Here is a 20438-nt window from a genome sequence, read left to right as displayed (position 1 = left end):
CTCAGGCACTGACTCTTTCTAAGCTACTAAGAAAACTTATTAAAATTTCCATCCTGCTAAAGAGATCAAGATTCAAAGGTTGAGGTAGAATTCCGCTTCCCACAGAGGCTGAATAGCAAGCACCTCACCTAGTTCACTGCTTTTGTCTCTCAAGAAGTCCTTGTGCTGCTCACTCCCTCCTTCTCCACCTGGCTCCTCCCTACAACTTCCTGTCAGCTAGTTGCTGACCCAGCCTCCTGACCGCAGGTGAATTTTATTTAATCAAACACATCTTTGCATCATTAAACAAATGTTCAGGAGCATAAACAAAAGTAACACACCTTAACTTAATATTGTACAACAAGCCGGGCATTGGTGGCGCACGCCTTTAATCCCAGCACTCGGGAGGCAGGGGCAGGAGGATCTCTGTGAGTTCGAGACCATCCTGGTCTACAAGAGCTAGTTCCAGGACAGCCTCCAAAGCCACAAAGAAACCCTGCCTCGGGAAAAAAAAAAATTGTACAACAATAACAGAAATACACGAATTGGGTAGGAGCTTTATGCCAATGCTAAAAAGCTGTGTAAGCCAGGTGGTGTTGGCGCTCGGCTTTAGTCCCAGCACTCCGGAGGCAGAGGAAGGAGTATCCCTATGAGTGATAGCAAGTGCCAGGACAGGCTCCAAAGCTACACAGAGAAATCCTGTCTCAAAAAACAAACAAACAAAAAAATCTTTGGCTGTGTAAAATGTTCCTAGAAGGACAGGGACACACACACACACACCTACCTGTAATCCTAGCACTTGGGAGGTAGAAGTTGGCAGATCTCTGTGAGTTCAAGTCTAGCTTGGTTTACATATCCATTTCCAGCCCAGACAGGGCTATACAGTGAGAACCGTAGGGATGTGATAACTTGAAAATTCTTATATTATCAGTAGGGATATAAACTGGTTTTGACTTTTATTATTTTTCCCTAGTTTTTGTTTTTGTTTTTTTTGTTGTTGTTGTTGTTGAGACAGACCTTTATTGCATAATCCAGGCTGACTGACCTTCAGGCATAATCCATCATATCCAGCCTGGCTTTGCCCTTTGGAAACCCTGTGTATCCACAGTCATACAGTTTCTTTTTCACATTATTCTACTTCTGGAATCAATATAAGGAATAAATCTAAATTTGATGAAAGAATAAATGTAAAGAATAAATCTAAATTTAATGAAACGCCTCCTTCAAGATTTACAAATTGGACAATCACATAAAACAGTAAAATATTGAAATTAATCAGTGTCTAAAAATAAAAAACCAAGTTAGGCAGATATTAACCAATCTTTATGAAACTTAAAATTACTTATAGAATTTGAGTAAGGACCTGCCAACTACTGTGGCCAGGTCTTTATTATGAACCATTTTTGAGGTATTTTTCCACTTATTTCATAGTAAATATTTAAATACTTATTTTAAGGCACAGTCTAAGGCTAAATGACTTCAAATCAGTTGACAGGAGAGTTGGAACTCACTGCTCTGCATCACACAGTGATCGTTATGGCATTTGGTCCAAACAATCAAGACACAAAGGTCTTGGTAATATGACTAATCGTAAATAATTATCACATTTTAACTCTAAATTATCATTAAAAAGGAATACTTCTAGTATGCCACTACCAATGTATAATTAAAGGCAATAATAACAGATAAACTGCCCCTCACACCTTTGCCTCCAAGGTTTTTTAATAATTAATTTACATTTTTGTGTGGAGATCAGAGGAAAACTTGTATGAACTGATTCTCTCATTCCATCCAGTGAGTTCATGAGTGATGAAACTCAGGCCTTCTGAGTTTTGGAGGCCCATTTTGTAAGTCAGTTACATCTTTTCTGTACATATTGTTTATGACCCCGGATCCAGGTACTGAGGAGGAGAAAATGAAGAATTCAACAAGATCTTGTTCCAGAATGGCTCTTTCCAGCAGAAAGAACAATATGAGCACATGCTCAAATGAATGAACACACACACACACACACACACACACACACACACACACACACACACACACACCAGAGTAATGCAGGGCTGGATTACCGAGTCCATATAAGTCAACTTTGGGAAATCTGGATGAGAGTTGTTCACTTTCCAAGAGGGAGAAAGTTCTGACCTACATATATTTCCTTTCTCTCTTTCTTTCCTTCTCTCCTTACCCCTTCCCTCTTCCCATTTTTTTCTTCCTTCATTTATTAAAAAAAGTCATTATCTGGTTAACTATATATGTATTTGTATAATCAAATGAAGGAGGTCGCAAAGGAGACTTACAAACCAGAGTGCCAAGGTACTAGAAGTTTGACTGGAATTCCCCAACCTATGAGAGTTTGGGTTTCTCTTTACTAATAAGCAAAGACTATCACGCTAAAGGAGGAGACTGCAAAGGTGAATGAGCCAGAACGGGCTGAGCAGGGAGGCACAAGCTGGGGAACCACTGTTAGGGGTATGGAGGTCAGGTGAAGCACCTGCAGTTGTTTCCTGTTTTCAACACCACAGTCTGTTCAAGGTTTGACTTTCTTTGAGTAGATGAATTAGCCCATCTGGATCTCAAGTGTCTGTCTCTGCCTCTAGAGTAGGGGCAGAAGGTTTCCTGACAAGTTCAATGTACTATCTCTACTTAGGAACTACATCAGCAGATCTGAGTACACACTGCCACTTCTTTGAAGATAGCACAAACTAAGTACAGGCGAATGGAATACAGTAAGGTGAAGATGGAAAAGTAGAGTCAGAAAAAGGGCAGGAGGAATTTTGAACACCAAGCTATGGAATTTGAGTTTTCCTCCATAGACACCAGTAAGGCTTCAGATTTTTGAGAAAAGGAACATATGGGTATCTCAAGAACATTACATACCAAGCACACAGCAGCCTTGGGACTGTTAACAGTAGCCTCTAAGGGTGGGAAGAGTTGGGTTCTCAGGATATGGAGCTGAAGCACGTTCCTGGTTTTGGAGAATGGAAGTTCCTTCTCCATACATCAGGGCCTCGGGGAAAGCCTTGGGTTGGTCTAGCCCTCAACACTAAGGACTGAACCTAGGTTCTGCTGCATCACATCCTGGCCCATATGCAGAAAACTTGATTGGGAACTTTCTAATTGTTTCTCTCTGCTGAAAAATCAGTTCCATGAGGACTAGGTCCTTGCTTGTCTTTCTCCTTGTTGACATAAGCAAAGCATTGCAATAGAAATGTTTATAGAAAAATGACTCTAAGAAACCATCTTTCATCTGTCAGAATAGCTAGGATCAAAAACAATGATGACAGATTGATTACGCTGAACAGGTTGTGGAGAAAGGGGAATACTCCTCCATTGCTGGTGGGAGTAAAAACTTGTACAGCCACTATGGAAATCAATATGGTGGTTTCTCAGAAAATTGGGGATCAATCTACTTTAAGACCCTGCAATACCACTTTTAGGCCTATAACCAAAGGGGCACACTCATACCACAAGGACGATTGCTCAACCATGTTCACAATAGCATTATTCATAATAGCCAGAACCTAGAAACAACCTAGATGCCCCTCAACTGAAGAATGGATAAAGAAAATGTGGTACATTTATACAATGGAGTACTACTCTGCAGAAGAAAATAAAAATAAAAAAATAAAAAAATGACATTTTGAAATTTGCAGGCAAATGGATAAAAGTGGTAAAAAAAAAATAAAAACAAAAACAAAAAACCCAACATGAGTGAGGTAACCCAGACCCAGAAAGACAAATATGGTGTGTACTCGCTCATACATGGATATTAGGTATAAAGCAAGGGATAACCAGCCTATAGTCTACAACCCCCAGAGATCTGCCTAGGAAGGGGAAATAGATACGATCTCCTGAAACCTTTATCTAGTAACTGATGTCTAGTAGCAGACATTCACAACTACCCACTGGATAGAACTACTGGAATCTAGTCAAAGAAAGGGAGTATCAAAGGGGTCAAGACCAGGATAGGGAAACCCACAGAAACTAGCTGAACAGAAGCAGAGGGAGCTCACTGACTCCAGACTGACATCTGGGGAACCTCCATAGGACCAACCTAGCCCCCATGAATGCAGGTTTCGTGGCTTGGGCAGTTTGTAGGGCACCAGAAGCTGTCCCTAATGAATGTTCTGGCTTTTTGTAGACCATTTCCTATGAAGAGATACCTCACTCGTGGCAGGGGGAGGGGCTTGGTCTTGTCTCTACTGCCTTGATGGAACACAATTCATTGAGTCCCCATAGGAGGCCTTACCCTCCTATGGAGGGTATAGGGGGAGGGAGGGGGAACTGGGATTAGTATGGAAAAAAAAAAAAAAGTCTGGCAGTAGTGGTGCACGACTTTAGTTCTAGCACTGGGGAGGCAGAGGCAGGCATATCTCTGTGACTTCAAGTACAGCCTGGTCTGGAGAGCAAGTTCCAGGACAGGCTCCAAAGGTACACAGAAATCCTGTCTTGAAAAAACAAAAAACAAAAAAAGTAAATAAATAAAAGAAAAAATACATAAGAAATGTTTGTTGAATAAATTAATAGATGTTTGTGTGAGGATCATTTATTTTAGCTAGCTTGTATTCAGTAGCCAGCTTGAAAGGACCCTTTCCATCAAAACAAGGTCCTCAATAAAGATCATGATAAGGGATTTTTTCATTCGAGAGGGTATCCCCATTTTTGGGTCTTGGTTCAGCTTGATCAGCTGATCTCATGTAGAAAAATAAGATCAGACTCAATATAGAGAAAATTAGCACAAAGTAACATGCAACTGGAAAGGATAAGGCCATGGGATCAGTGCACCCTTGTCTTCCCAAACAACCATCAGAAAGCTCATAGCAGAACATATAGAAGGATTCAACATACACCTTGACATATTATGAAGTAAGGAGACTGCTATCACCATGTCCCACCTTCCTCCCAGAAAGCAGACCTTACAAGAATTCTTTGACCTATCTTTCCTGAATATAGGCTATCCCAGACAGCCCTACCTGTAGTTCAAATTCTAATTGGTCTTAATAATAAAAACCTGGAGTCAGATATAGGAGTAAATGCTGAAAGATCAGAGAGACAAAGGAGCAAGCCACAGCCCCTTCTTACCTCGCCAACTCCTCAGCCTGAAAAGGGGTGGGGGGTAGGAGCTCCTCACCCAGCCATATCACCTCCTGTTTCCTCCTCCCTAGTGCTGGAGTTAAAGGTGTGTGCCAATTACCAAATGCTGGGATTCAAGGTGTATGTAACTACTACTTGGACTCTATGGCTAACTAGTAGCTAGCTCCACCCGATGATCTCCAGGCAAGCTTTATTTATTTGAGCACAAATAAAATATTACCGTACATACCCTATAAAGAGCCAACACATATATGAACAGACAGGTGTTGCCAAATCCCACCTGCTTCCCTTCTGCTATAAGATGAGACTTTTAACTTCGATCATTTTCTACACAACTGCTCCCCAACCCCCACCCCACAAAACACCAAAAACCAAAAATCAGGTTCCACAGCTTCTACCTCAAAGAGAATAAAGGTAATCTATTCTAGAGCCAACTACAAGTAACTGACTCCAAGACTCCAAAAACACTATGCTCCAATGTGGTGTCAGTTTCATGAAGTTTTATAATAACAGCACAAAGAAAGTCATAAATAAAGGCATTTTTTCAAACACATCAAAAGAAACATCAGATAGGAATATTATAGTAAAGCAGGGAAGTTTCCCCTGTAGGCATTGGGTACTACCTGAAGATATTCTTAGCCTTTGGTGTGAAGTCTTATGTATCATGTAAACATATTAATAAACTTATATTCACCTGTCTTTGTTATACAGAATTAGCTATGACCTTGGGATAGGTAAAGAAAATATATTACCTTTTTTTTTCTGCTTCATAAAGGAGAAACTAACTTCTCAAAGGAGACACTGATGATTTGGAAGAACTGCCATTACACTAGCAGGAATTTGGGTGGAGAAGCAGTGGGGTAAAGAGTCTCACTTGATACAGGAAATGCCAGACTAACATTGTGTTCAACTTACTGCTATCCCGTAACTCAAAGCATTTCTATTCAGTATTCAGTGTGACTTTAGTACACACACAATTATGTAGCAGGAATACCAGTTCTCCACTACCAAGATTGTGAAATGTTTCCCATAATACTTTTAAACCAGAACTGCCAACCATTTTTACACATTTTTTTTTAATTTGGATTGTCTTATGAAACAAAACTGTATAGAAACATTCAACCCTATCTTAGCTAACTAAATAAGCAGGGTTGAAAATAAAAGATTATTTTATCTCTTATAGAACCCATTCCATCATAAAAGTTTTATTTTTTTTTTAAATTATTTTCTGGATATGATGTTTTGCTTTCATGTATGTCTGTATACTATGTATGTGCCTGTGGGCACCACAGAGACCAGAAGAGTAATTACACAGGTTGTGAGTTGCTGGATAGGTGCTGGAAATTGAACCCTAGAAGAGCAACCAGTGCTTTCTACTTCTGAGCCATCTCTCCAGTCCAACATTTTGAACTTGAGCTTTTGTGATTGAGCTTTAGCAGGAAGACAGGAGAATCATGCTGCCACCTCTTTTCACTGTGACCATCAATTTAATGATGGTTTATTTTGGCTGAAGGTTTTTTAGTTGCCTTCTTGTCTGTTGGGGAACAGCACCTTACTCTATCATCCACAGAATGTTATCATGTTTCTTGGAGTGAAATTATACCCTGGTTACATCATAGCCGGGAGGAAGAAAAAAAAAAAAAAAAAAAAAAAAAAAGAAGCAGCCAGGATTCCAATGCTGCCTTCAAGAATGACTTCTGGTCACTGTTGTTTTGTGGGGTGGAGGTGGTGAGGAATTGCTCACAGAGTACAACAAACCCTTGTGGGAGTTTATTAGGGAAGGGGGAGGTGAGAGGAGGTTGTGGAGTTTCACTGAGAAAGGAAATGAAGAAGAGGGAGACAGATGGGGGGAGCTTGCTTAAGGGGAAGTCTGCACATCAGTACAGACCCTTACACAGCCAATGCACATGAAACACATGGCATAGTGATGTAGGGCCCCTGAGCTGGCTAAATATCTGACTGCATGCTGTTGGGAGTGAAGGGACCAGCTCCCCATTTCAGCAGCCATGACAGTAACACGTGCTCTATGACCTTGTCTTAGTCATTATAGAGGTTAGGTGCCTGCCTCGTGATAAGGAACCAATCAGAAGTTAGCTGGTGGCGACCCTGGGTGTACTTTACGGACAAGCACACACCAATGACTCAGAGCATAGCAACCACCCTGGGAGGGCCTATGGGCCATAACAACCAGTTGACCAATCAACACAGGGCAAGGCTGGAGGCACACCAATAATGAGCCTGTGCGTCCCCTAGACACTCCCCTTACGCTGTCCTACAAGATCTCTCGGGAGCCCCTAGGAGTTGACTTTGCTAGCCATCTGCAATGGCGGGTGGGTGAAAGACCCGATCTAACATGGGGTTAGCTCGTTTAAAAAAAAACAATAAAGCCTCAGGCAGTTTGCAGCAAGCTCTCGAATCCGCCTGGTGATTGGGGTGACCGAGGTCGTGGCCTGGGACCCGGGATACCTGAGTTTTCCGGGGGTCTAACAGGAGTATGCTGCGGGCTGACAGGAGCAGGCTGTTATAATTCTGGATTTTAACTGTCACTAGACCGCACTTGATAAAGGTTACACTGTTAGACCCCCGAAAACTCAAGTATCCGGGGTCTCAGGCCAGGTTCGCGGTCACCCCAATCACCAGGCGGATTCGAGAGCTTGCTGCAAACTGCACGAGGCTTTATTGTAATTTAACGAACTAACCCCATGTTAGCTCGGGTCTTTCACCCACCCGCCATGGCAGACGGCTAGAAAAAGACGGCTCCTAAGGTCTCCCCAAAGATCTTATAGGGCAGCGTAAGGGGAGTGTCTAGGGGTACGCACAGGCTTACGCACAGGCTCATGATTGGTGTGCCTCCAGGCTTGGAGGGCTTGCCCTGTGTTGATTGGTCAACTGGTTGTTATGGCTCATAGGCCCTCCCAGGGTGGTTGCTATGCTCTCTACGTCATTGCTGTGCGCTTGTCCGTAAAGCACACCCAGGGTCGTAAAGCATAGCGCCACCAGCTAACTTCTGATTGGTTCCTTGTCACAAGACAGGCATCTGACCTCTAAGTGACCAAGGCAGGTATATGGCAAGCACATGTTCGGCTGTTATGGCTGCCAAAAGGGAAGCCGGTTCCTTCAACACCACCTACCAAAAAACACCACAGACTGGCCAGTGTCATGACACAGCATGTCTCAGCTCTAAGCCACGACAGCCATGAGGTTCTGCCTGAGTGGGGGAGCGTGGGCTTGGAACCTCCTAGCAACCCAGCGGCGATAAAGACCAAACACAGGCATCTTGTCATCTTTAGAGAGCTCTCAGTTCCATGTTGTGAAACTAGAGTCATTTCTTTATTTACCATCTTTTCAGCTGTTTCTTAACCGTGCTTCCATGGCCACTGAGGAGAACACTTCTGTCCTTCTGTTGACTCCTCTCTCGATGGCTCCTCTCCCTCTCCTTACTTGTTACTTACACACCTAGCACCTCCGCCCAGGTGGAGGCCTATTCAGAAGCTTAGGCTCATAGGGATGCAAAAAAGGAGGCATTCTATACTGAGGTTATGGTAAACAATAGTAGACCTGCTAGTATTAGCAATACAATTGTGGGTGGAGCTTTCGAGTGCTCCTGTATAGTGAAACTGGAGGCTGGACCTCTAAACATTTCATAATGGAACTATTTTGCTCCCCCACAGGCCAGCAAACATTTTAACACTATGCCTTTGGTGGGAGTTTTACCCAAGTGATACCATATGCAAGAATGACAAACATGGGCTGCAGGATAAAACAAACACAGACTTGGGCTGTGTTTATCAGTCAGTGGTGGTGTGAACATGTGGGAAGTCTTGGGTTCAATTTTCAGGGGAAGAAAAAGTTAATATGTTTAGTAAGTTTCAGTAAAGCCCCAATCTTGTATTTTCATATCCTCAGACATAACCAAATTTTAAGTTTGTTGGGTACCTACCATGTATTCAATAACGTGGTAGATACAGATATCTTGTTGCATGTACAAAATGTGTATTGGCATATTTTAAACTCTTCAAATGGTTCTAATCACTAATGTTTAGCTTATAAACCTTCCCTTAAAATGGAAAAATGTGGCGTTAAAATTACAAAAATTGAGCTGATGACCTAAGTCGTTCCCACACCTCCAATGTGTAAGCAGAAACCTATACACACACAAACACACACACACACACACACACACACACACACACACCACACTAAATGTACACACTTTAAAGAATGCTTAATTTTAACAATGTGCATCTCCCACTTGTTCAGCAGATTAGCCTTCAGTTTGGGGAACAGAGTAATGTGAATGCTAATCCCTGTCGCTGCGTCCTTTTACATGTAGACAACAAAACTCAAATAATAGGGTTTGTTTTTAAATTTGTAAGAACAAGGAACCAAGCCCTTCTCTGGCTTGGAAAACGAAATCTTTATGGTCAGTTAATCAAGAGGCAGGACATGGGTGTGCTTTAGTGTAAGCCAAAGGCTCTTCTTGAGCTACGGTATCCTATACACAGACTGGCCTTGAACTTACTGTGAAGCAAAGGATTGCCTTAAATTCCTGACACTCTAGCTTCGACCTCCCACGAGCTGGGATTACTGGCGTGGGTCACGATGCTTTGATCCTATGGGCTTTTAATGCTAAAATAAAGTAAATCAAGAGAATTGGGAACGTTGGCGGGTGTTTGCCCTGCACGCTCCAAAAATTGAGCCAGGTGGTTGCCGGGTCTGACAATTACGGCCAGCCAGCTTCCCAGCAGGAAGAGGCGGGGCGCGCCAAGTGTAGGGGAAAAGAGCGCCCGGAAGGTCCCGGTTTTGGCGCCCACCACAACGCCGCCTACTCTCCTTACTCTCCGCTATGCCAGTCGTTGGCTCCAAGCTGCACTCCGCTGCTCAGCAGCAGGGCGCGGAGGCACCGCGGCACGGGGAGCTGCAGTACCTGGGGCAGGTGGAGCACATTATGCGCTGCGGTTTTAAGAAGGAGGACCGTACCGGCACTGGCACCTTGTCGGTGTTCGGCATGCAGGCGCGATACAGCCTGAGAGGTGACCGCGGCTGTCCCAACTAACGGGAGGGACTGCGGGAGGACGTCCGGGGGGCTGGGAGCGCGGAGGCGCGGGGCTGGCGGGCACGATTAGTTCTAACCCTGGCTCTGAGAGTCTTAAGCTCAGCGTTCCCGCCCTAGAGCCTCTAGATGATAGCTACTGCAGGTAAAAACAGGTTCCAAATGACTCTTAATTCCCTGTTAGGTCGCCTCTCCGTGAGCCAGCTTCAATTAGTGCGTTCCCGAGGGACGGAGTAGAGGAAATCTCTCCGGGCTTGACCAAAACTTTTCCCGAGCTCCCTGGGTTTGCTCCTCCTCTTCCTTCCTCTTATCTCCTGTTCGCCTTTGTAACTGTTCTAAAAATTGGAGCGAAAATGGCTTGGGCGGTGCTAAAGAGGGGTGGAAAAGGGTGAACCGATGCTCGAGGCGGAAACTGGGGTTTCCCCCAACAGCCTTGGCTTTTAAAGAGGAACCGAGAGGTTGTGTGAGCCTACAGAGTAGCTGAAAGGTTCAGGCATTATGCTGGCCTGCCCCTGTTACCTGGTGGAATCCACTCAGGCAATACCCTGGTCAGCCCAAGGTTCCATGGGAAAGAAGTCTGCAGGAAGTTGCAGAGGACCCCTTTAAAAGATAGGCCCCTGCCCTCTCTCTCTCTCTCTCTCTCCCCCTGTTCCTGCTCTCTGTCCCCTCTCTCTGTTTCCCCGCTCTGTCTCTCTATGGCGACCGGCCATGGCAGTCAGCCATTACCCTGTTCCTCTTCTTAGTCTACCCATTCTGCCTTATAATAAACTTATAGTCAATATGTCCATCTCAATATTTCTCTTTTCTTCTTTTTAAACAAAAGAATAACAGTAGCCCCAGGGAAGAAGAGCTCTTTTGTGGTTGCTGGGCATCAGGCATCAAGCACAGGACTGGGTAGGGGACAGGACTTCCTAGGTGCTGGGGATGAATGGGTTAAAGTGGCCTTTAGTATGAATGAAGACCAACCTGACACTGGCATAGAGAGCAGCTTTGAATGAAGTATACTTAGTCTCAAACATGTTTTGGAGCTAGAAACTTTAGCAGCTACTGCACAGATTAATCCAGTGTGCAGGGCCTCTTGGAACTGTGTACTCTGATGAGCCACATAGTTTTTAGTCCACTTCCTCTGCTTATACTGTAGACAAGTTATTTTACTTCTCTAGTCTTTGTTCAGCTTTCCCCGTGTAGATGTTAACGATGTAAGTCTTGCTCTCTTAGAAAACACATACTCAGGCTGCAACTCTAGCCTGAGTCTTTCTCTTTACCTTATCCTTTGCCTGCCCCACCCCTTTTGTCTTCTGTGTTGCTTTTGGATTCCCTGGTGGCCATTCCAAGGCATAAACAGTTCTGTTTTTGTAATAGGTCAGTTTGCTTCCCAAATATCTGAAAACTGTTTTTCAGTTTTTAACCAGTATGATGTCATCTCTGCCTGGAGCATGGTGGACTTCGGTATGGGAGCTTCTAGGTTGTATCCTAGGCTACATATTGGGTGTTGTCATTACACACCAGTGACAGCATTCACAATGGCTCAGGAGTGGGTAGGGGCTCTTTCTCTTTGCCCTATGGGTACCCCCTGTGTCAATGCAGAACTGTGGTTTCACTGACTTACATGTAACTGGGTGGGAGTTCCCAGTTTTCCTAAAGCTCTCCAGGGGTTTATGTCCCAGGAAGTTTCTCTCCACAGAGAAAGTTGGATGATGGCTTGCTGTATTTTACCACATTTTAACTGTTACAAACTGTTTTTCAGATGAATTTCCTCTGCTCACAACCAAAAGAGTGTTCTGGAAGGGAGTTTTGGAGGAGTTGCTATGGTTTATCAAGGTAAGGGTGGTGTTGCTGTTGGAAGCTGCCTGGCACAAATCGAGCCTTTGATGTCAAGCCTGCAGCTGTTACCCGTTCCCACTTTACAGGCTCATTTTCTAGCTCTGGCTTTAGATGCTTGTCTCCCCCACCCATCCAGCTTTCTTCACCAATCTGAGCACATTGGGACAATCTGGCACTTGCTATTCCCATTAACTAGTACCTTTTCCTTCCATGTGGAGTATGGTTCTCTCCCCTCCTTCCAGACAGCCTTGACCTTCTTCTAGTCACCTCTTTGTTTCTTTTCATAAGGACGTATCATCAGCTGAACTATAAATTAGCTTTCCCTCTTCTGGATGGGAGATAAATAAGTACAATGTCTTGTGAGTTCCCCAAAGGCAGAAAATCTATTTCTCCTATTTTCTCTTGTATCTGAGGACTAAAATATAGCCAGCCACACAGTAGGTACTCAGCATATATTGATTGCTGAATTGATAGATACCAAAGAGTTAAGTAGGCACCTTGATTATATTGGAGTGACGTAATGACAGATGGTAGTAGACCTAAGTTCCTACTCTGTATCTTGGTCCAGGTTCTGTTCAGTGCCGGTTGAGAATACTCCAGGAAACAAGATGAGTTCTGGGCCATACTACAAGTTCAACCCCTTCTTTAGAGTGCTTGGGATGATGGCTCAGTAGGCAAAGAGGGTTTGTTGTACAAGGATGAGGACCTGAGTTCAATCCCTCCCCTGCTGTCACATAAAAATTCTGGGTATGGAATAGAGAGATGGCTCAGTGGTTGAGCTCTTGTTGTGATGGGGAGCTGGGGCTTAGTTTCTAGCATCCATTTAGCCCATTTAGCGGCCAGCCATCTGTAACTCCAGTTCAAGATGTCCCACTTCCTCTTCTACTCTCCTTGGGTACTGTATGCACGTGGTGTACAGATACATGTAGGCAAAACATCCATACACATAAAATAAAAAAAAAAAATTGCTGGGTGTGATTGCATATGTCTGTAACCCCAGTGCTATAAGGGGAAGGTGGACACAGGAGGATCTGTGGTGATTGATGGCCACTAGTCTAGCCCAAACAAGTTCTAGCTTTAATCAGAGACCCTGTCTCAAGGGAACAGGCAGAAAGTGATAGAGAAGAACAGCCAGTATCTTCTCTGGCTTCCCTGGGCTTGGGTACGCAGACACACACATTTTCCAGAAAAGCTAGCTACTGATTATCACTAGAAATCCTATAGCCAAATATATGATACCTGAAGAGACTGCACGTGGAACATTAAACAAGTCCACTTGGAGTATTACACTTAGACATGGAAGATGTTTGATTAAGCAACTCAAAACTGTCAAAAGAGATGGGAATATTTTAGGAACTCGGAGGTATTTAGAAAATTAAAGGGAAAGCTGGGGAGATGGCTCAGTGGGTAAAGGCACTTGGCCACACAAATCTGACAGCCTGAGTTTGGACCCCTGGAATCCTCATTTTAAGAGTCCTGTTTGGTACATGTGGTGGTAGCACACACCTTTAATCTCAGCATTTGGGAGGAAGAGGCTGGTGGAGCTCAGTGAGTTCCAGGCCAGTCTGGTCTACAAAGCAAGTTCCACAACCGCCAGCAATGTTACACAGAGAAACCCTATCTCAAAAAGGAAAAAGAAAAACCATATTTGGTAGTGCCATCTAATCCCAGTACTTCTATGGGAGATGGAAATGAGAATCTACTGGAATCAGGGCTAGCTGGCATGGGGTAGGAGATGCAGCAAGGGAACAAGAGAGACACCTACCTCAAATAAGGTAAAAGATAAGAACCAGGTCCTCCATGTATGCACAACCATGTGTGCTTACACATACCTGTATACATATACATACACAAAGATTTTTAAAAGTTGAAGGGAATAGAAGAAATGCCTTGAGGAAATTTCTAATAAGGAATACGACCATTCTATAATCCCTCAGAAACTTGGCCAGGACCAGCCTGCTTAAAGATAGGCTGCACATGGATGGTATGCCAAAGGTAGGAGATGAGTGGCTCTGAATCCTCATTTATGCCTATTCTACTCTCATTTTTTCCCAGGGCTCCACAAATGCTAAAGAACTGTCCTCCAAGGGAGTGAGAATATGGGATGCCAATGGGTCCCGAGATTTTTTGGACAGCCTGGGATTCTCTGCTCGACAGGAAGGGGACCTGGGCCCAGTTTATGGTTTCCAGTGGAGACATTTTGGAGCAGACTACAAAGATATGGATTCAGGTGAGGAGATAATAATGCCTTGGGTTTTCAAATCCACATCATGGGAGTTGATAACTGACTTTGTGAGAAGCTACGCTGGGTTACGAAGGAGAAGCTACAACAAAATCTCACTGACACATGCACTCCTACTGGAAGACACATCAGACACACACATACCACTCCCAACAAAACCAAAAATATACTAATTTGAATACATGCCAAGGAATGATAGTCAGGAAATAACAGCCTTGATTTTTCATAATAAGATCATCATGATTCTAGAAAAGCAGCAAACTGTACAATAAAATGTCACAGTTTATAATCAGTTGTCAGGCAGCATTTATTGGTGCTTCATGTTTTACCAACACGTATAGTGCAAATCCTGTATGTATATTCAGAACCATGGTTGCAGTGAAATGCCAACATGCAATACTGGGGCACTCTGTCAGAATCACCACCGGTTCTTTATGCATTTGATTATCAGTTAGTTTTTGGATGTTGCATGTTTAGTTTTCCTCAGCTCCCAGATTCATTTAAACAGTCCCTTTTTATTTATTTTTTAATCCTAAATTCATATTTTAGGAAGCTGTTATTAGATATCAATGCCAGTGGTTCAGATGCCTACATTTTGATAGTAGTCTTCAGAACTCCAAGGTGACACAGTGTTGGATGATGAAAAGTGTGTCTCTTTTGGTTTCTTATGAAGCCACTAGGATTCACTGGTGGAACTCCATCCTAATGACTTTCTAATCCTAATCATTTCTTGAAGGCTACATAATTGAATTAAATTTCTACCCAAAAAAATGAGAATTACATTATAACTCCTGCACCCTTGAGGGACACATTCAAAGCATATCCAAACAGCAGTTTGCAACAGGGGCAGTATTAAGGGGAGGAAGTGACATTGAAACAGACTAAATATTTAAAAGACTTATGTAGAAAAGAACTTAGATTTTGTTGTAGCTCCATAAGGACCTTGAGCTTAATCCAGCAAGATCTGGGTCAGGGTTAGGAATGCTGTCAGGGTCATCACATGAGAGTCTGTGACTGATGTGACTTAAGTGTGTATGTGCTCTCCTGACAATTCTACAGATTACTCGGGTCAAGGAGTAGACCAGCTGCAAAAAGTGATTGACACCATCAAAACCAATCCTGATGACAGAAGAATCATCATGTGTGCCTGGAACCCAAAAGGTGGACAGCATCCCAGTCATCTTTGGATAAACCAGCCAGTTAGCCAAAGGGAAGAAAGTGGCCTGAGGCATAGCACTGGAACTGTCTCCAGTCATGTAGATAGTGTACTCTTGAGCAACTCACACTTTGCTCTGTTTCCACCTTCATTAGACCCTCATGATCTTCTTTATGCATTTATATTAAAGGAACATTAAATTGCCTGTAAAAATACAACCATGGTTTTAATTTTTTAATTTAGAGTAGATAAAGTTTCAAGTATTAACTTGAAACTACATTATAAAATTGAACTCTACCAGGGTGTAGTGAGAACCCGGGAAAGGACATTTCGTATTTCTAATAGAGACTTAAAACAGAAAGATTTGCCTCAGATGCCAGTTTCCTATGGCCTTTGCAAATGAAATAATTTACCTTTTATTAAGTGTCATCAACAGCACCCCAAATCCTTAATTTTAGCTCAGATGAAAGAGCACTGCTTCAGCATAAATGCATACTTGCAGATATGTTATGCTAATGGACACGCTCGTATTACCTCTGCTGCAGGGTTGGGAAAATGGTCTGACTTTGACATAATGGAAAGGTGTGAGTTGTGGGTGTCTATAACTTAATGTTTTTTTTTTCATGATTGGTTTCTGTTTTCTATTTCACCTGTTTCTCTGTTGACTCCTCAGATCTTCCCCTGATGGCACTGCCTCCTTGCCATGCCCTCTGTCAATTCTATGTGGAAAATGGGGAGCTGTCTTGCCAACTTTACCAGAGGTCAGGAGATATGGGCCTGGGTGTGCCCTTCAACATTGCCAGCTATGCCCTGCTTACCTACATGATAGCACACATCACGGGCCTGAAGGTAAGCTGCTTTCAAAAGGCATGGTTATAGCCAATGTAATATACTGAACTCAGTGAGGAATTCAATCTGATTAAAATTTTAGGCATGTAAGTAAGACATGTACTGGCTCACATTGTAACCCTTCTTGGAGCTACCCTGATGCCTATGGAAACTAACATTCGTATAGGTTGCTTGAACTTTTTTTTTTGAGACATCGTCTTATTCCCTAGTCATACTTAGCCTTGAACCTACAGCAATCCTCTTGTCTCAATGTAAGAACATAGTCTAAGAATGTAATCTTGAGAATTGTGAGTGCTTTTGAGAAAACTCCAGGAAAGCAAGAGTCTTGTGACTTCAGCTTCTTCAATACACAGTATTGTGTTACGATAAATCTTTCCGTCAAAAGCCGCTGAGACCCATCGCCACGTGTGCGCTTTATGCCAGCCGCCCGCCCAAATTAGGCCCAAATAAATACACAGAAATTTGTATTAGGTTTAAAGCTGCTTGGCCAATGACTAGCATTCTCATCTGTTAGCTCAGTCTTAATTATCATAAGTCTATATATTTTATAAGACTTATCGGACGCCTTATTGGCGTCCCTCCTTGTCGGTGGATCACATTCTGCCGCTGGAGGAGGAAGGGGAAAAGAGGGCCCTTCCTGTTTCTCTTTTACTTAAATATGAGTCTCCTTGCTATGTCACTTCCTGTCTAGATCAGCACTTCTCTACTACATTTTCTAGAATCGTCTTTGACTCCTAGTCCTGTCTAACTGCTGTCTCATTGGCCAAACAGTATTTTATTTAACCATCAATAAGATAAACATACACAGTACATTCCCCATCAGTATTGTATTTGTGTATTGGATAGGAGTGAGTTTACTTCAGCTGTTGTTATTCATATGCCTCTATGGAAAAAACATTTTTGCCATGTGTTGCTGGTCTTTGTTATTGTACACTTCACTCAGGTGACTGTTAACCCTCAGAGTATAAATTGTCTAATTCTCTGAATAAAGTTGACTATTGCATAAGATTTTAGTCCATTTCACTTTAGGCCCCACTCTCCCAGGTTCACAATTATTTGTGTAAGCTATCGTGCACAACCTAAAAAATTAACTTTCCTCAAAAGCACACTGGTAAAATTACTTTTTTGAAAAGCTTTTAAATATCTGCATACCATATAAAAATGTTCTTTGTGTATGTGTACATGGGGGACCCACATGTTTCACAGTGTGTGTGTAGAGATCAGAGCAGAGAGTCATTTCTCTTCCTCCATGTGGGTCCCAAGGATGGAGCTCAGGTTGCCAGGATTGGTGGCAAGTGTCTACCTATGGAGCCATCTCACTGGCCCCTAATCTGTTTTAAAATGTGTTTTTAAAAGAGTTGAAATTAAAATATTGACTGTGTTCTCTCCTTCGGTACATTTTTAGCCAGGTGATTTTGTCCATACTTTGGGAGATGCACATATTTATCTGAATCATATCGAGCCACTGAAAATTCAGGTAAGAAATATACCTGTTACATTTCTTTTTGAGATTGGCGTCTTCTCTTGACACAAGATTAGATGGCAGGGCATCCTTTGTATCGCAGGCACTCTGATTGGTGCTGTCTCATATTGAAGTGCTCCAGCTTCAGGGCTTTTAAAAAGGGAGATAAGCAGGTGACCACAAGCACAGAACATGGTAAGGTATTCAGTACCTTGTCAGTACCGAGAGAAGAGCCAGGAGATCCGGCATTTTAACTCATAGTTTTACTTGAAGAGCTGGAAAATAAATGTTTGATTTTACTTTTATGCTTAAGTATAGTACTTAAGTCTGAACTTTAAAAAGCCTATCTATAACAAGAGCTGATCCGTAGTCCACAAGGTTAAGATATCTTTATTCAGATAAACACCAGCCAAAAGCAAGCCAGAGGAAGGGACCGCAAGCCAGGCAGGCCAGAGAGAAGGGCTTCCATGTGCTTTGCAGCCCCTTAAAAACCTATAACACATCATACTGACCTCACCTTGACCACGCCCTGACAGGCATGGTCAGGCACACCTGTAGCCAGCCCTTAGGAGGCATTGTTACCGTGTCTCCCTACACCTGTCCTTTTAAATTCCTTTCAAATTCTTATAGTACAGCAGCCAGTAAATGAATTGAAATGGCAGAAGGAATATGAGTGTCCATATTTCATGAACATTGAGGAAAAAATTAGACTCAGAAAAGTAAACAACTGTGTCCCTGTGTTTAATATATTTATTAGGAGTTATCTGGTGGCTTCAGCCTGTAATCACAGCTACTTAAGAGGCTGGAGCAGGAGCATTTCAAGTTCAAGGCTTGCCTAGGCTACAGAATAAGTTCAACATAAGCCTAGATAACCGAACAAGACCTGGTCTCAGAATAAAAAGTAAACAAAGAGCTGGGTTATAGCTTAATGGCAGATTACTCATAAGGCCCCAGGTGCAGTCCCCAGTGTTGTAGAAAGAAAGGATGATACAATATTGCACTCCTGTAAAATAGTACTTTGTGATAAAATACTGTGTTGATTTCATGAGACATGGGAATGAATGTAAAATAATACCATGATTTTGTTTTTAGCTTCAGCGAGAACCAAGACCTTTCCCAAAGCTCAAAATCCTTCGAAAAGTTGAGACAATTGATGATTTCAAAGTTGAAGACTTTCAGATTGAAGGTTATAATCCACATCCAACGATTAAAATGGAAATGGCTGTTTAGCGCTCTTTCAAAGATGCTGTGAATACCACCAGACATTAGGGTTTGAGCCTGATGCCCAGGGTAAAGTTTTTCTCTAAAGGAAAATAAACTATAACAAAACTCTGACAGTGATCTATCTGTAAGTATCATCAATGTCTAAAGCATCACTGCCTTTCCTGTGGTATTCACAGAGGTACATAAAAAAGCTGAGATCATATACTCAGCAAAAACAACCAGGCATTTATATATGTCTGTATGAAGACGGCTGCAGAGATACAGATTATGTTATTCCTCTAGACTTGAAGTATGTTACAGTGTTTACTTATAAGTGTTTTATATGATGTAGTAATAAAGAACTATTTTGTACTTGTCAGTTCAAAAGTTTTAAAATAGTTTTTATCAGTGTGTATGTGTATATAGGTCAGAGCACAATTTGAGTTTGGTTAGGACTGGTGACAGGCTCAAGTTTCTGACTAAAACAGATCGACCTAAGAACCCTAAGGCTTCATTAAGCTTCTTGAGACAGGGTCTCCTGTATCACAGGCTGGCCTCAAACTCACTCTGTAGATGAGAATAACTTTATTCCTCACCCTCCAGACTTATCTCCTAGTTGCTGGGATTATAGGCACATATTGGAGGTTGAACAATGAATTTCATGCATGCTAGGTAAGTACTCTACCAAGTTAGCCACATCCCCAGTCCTCTTGGTTTTTTGTTTGTTTGGCGGGGTCTTACTCTACCTAGGCTGGCCTGGAACTCATTGTGTAGCCTAGGCCTGATAGTTAAATTATATTTAGTAGACTAAGCTTTTTTCTATTTTTCCACAGTGTACTTAAGTATAGTTATATTTTATATGAAAATATAATGGCCACTTAAGATTGTTAAGGGACTGCAGTTGCTCAGATATTCACCATGCTGTCTTAGGGTTTCTATTGCTGTGAAGAGACACCATGACCATGGCAACTCTTACAATGGAAAACATTTAGTTTGGAGTGGCTTATTTATAGTTCAGAGGTTCAGTCCATTATCATCATGGTGGGACATGGCAGAATGCAGGTAGGTGCTGTGGCAGTAGCTGAGAGTAGTCTGTGACACAGGGAGTGGTTTGAACATAGGAGATCTCAAAGCCTGCCCCCACAGTGACACTCATTCTCCAACAAGGCCACACCTACTCTAACAAAGCCACACATAATAGTGCGTCCCCTTTGGAGGCCATTTTGTTTCAAAGCCACTATGATGAACATGAATAAATTTTTTTTTTAAACTTGAGTTAGAAACAAGATTGTTTTACATGTCAGTCCCAGTTCCCTCTCCCTTCCCTCCAGCCTCCCCAACTAAAACCCTACCTATCACATATCCTTTCTGCTCCCCCTGGATGGTGAGGCCTTCCATGGGGGGGGGGTCATAAGAGTCTATCATATCCTTTGGGATAGGGCCTAGGTCCACCTCCGTGTGTCTTGGCTCAGGGAGTATCCCTCTATGTGAAATGGGTTCCCAAAGTCCACACCTATGCTAGGGATAAGTACTGAACAAGTACTGAACAAGAGGTCCCATAGATTTCTGAGGT

General features: G+C 42.7%; 1 protein-coding gene across 1 annotated transcript; it reads left to right on the top strand.

Annotated features, from left to right (window-relative positions):
• Positions 1 to 9870: 9870 nt before the first annotated feature.
• Positions 9871 to 19244, top strand: Tyms (thymidylate synthetase). The gene is made up of 7 exons (XM_027398958.2): positions 9871 to 10109; positions 11877 to 11950; positions 14009 to 14183; positions 15255 to 15356; positions 16025 to 16200; positions 17606 to 17677; positions 18755 to 19244. Exons 1-7 carry the CDS (start codon positions 9923 to 9925, stop codon positions 18890 to 18892), a joined length of 924 nt encoding a protein of 307 aa, XP_027254759.1. The 5' UTR covers positions 9871 to 9922; the 3' UTR covers positions 18893 to 19244.
• Positions 19245 to 20438: the final 1194 nt, after the last annotated feature.

Source organism: Cricetulus griseus, chromosome 2 (assembly GCF_003668045.3).
Source record: "Cricetulus griseus strain 17A/GY chromosome 2, alternate assembly CriGri-PICRH-1.0, whole genome shotgun sequence".
Lineage (NCBI taxonomy): Eukaryota > Metazoa > Chordata > Mammalia > Rodentia > Cricetidae > Cricetulus > Cricetulus griseus.
This window is presented reverse-complemented; position numbering and strand designations above follow the sequence as displayed.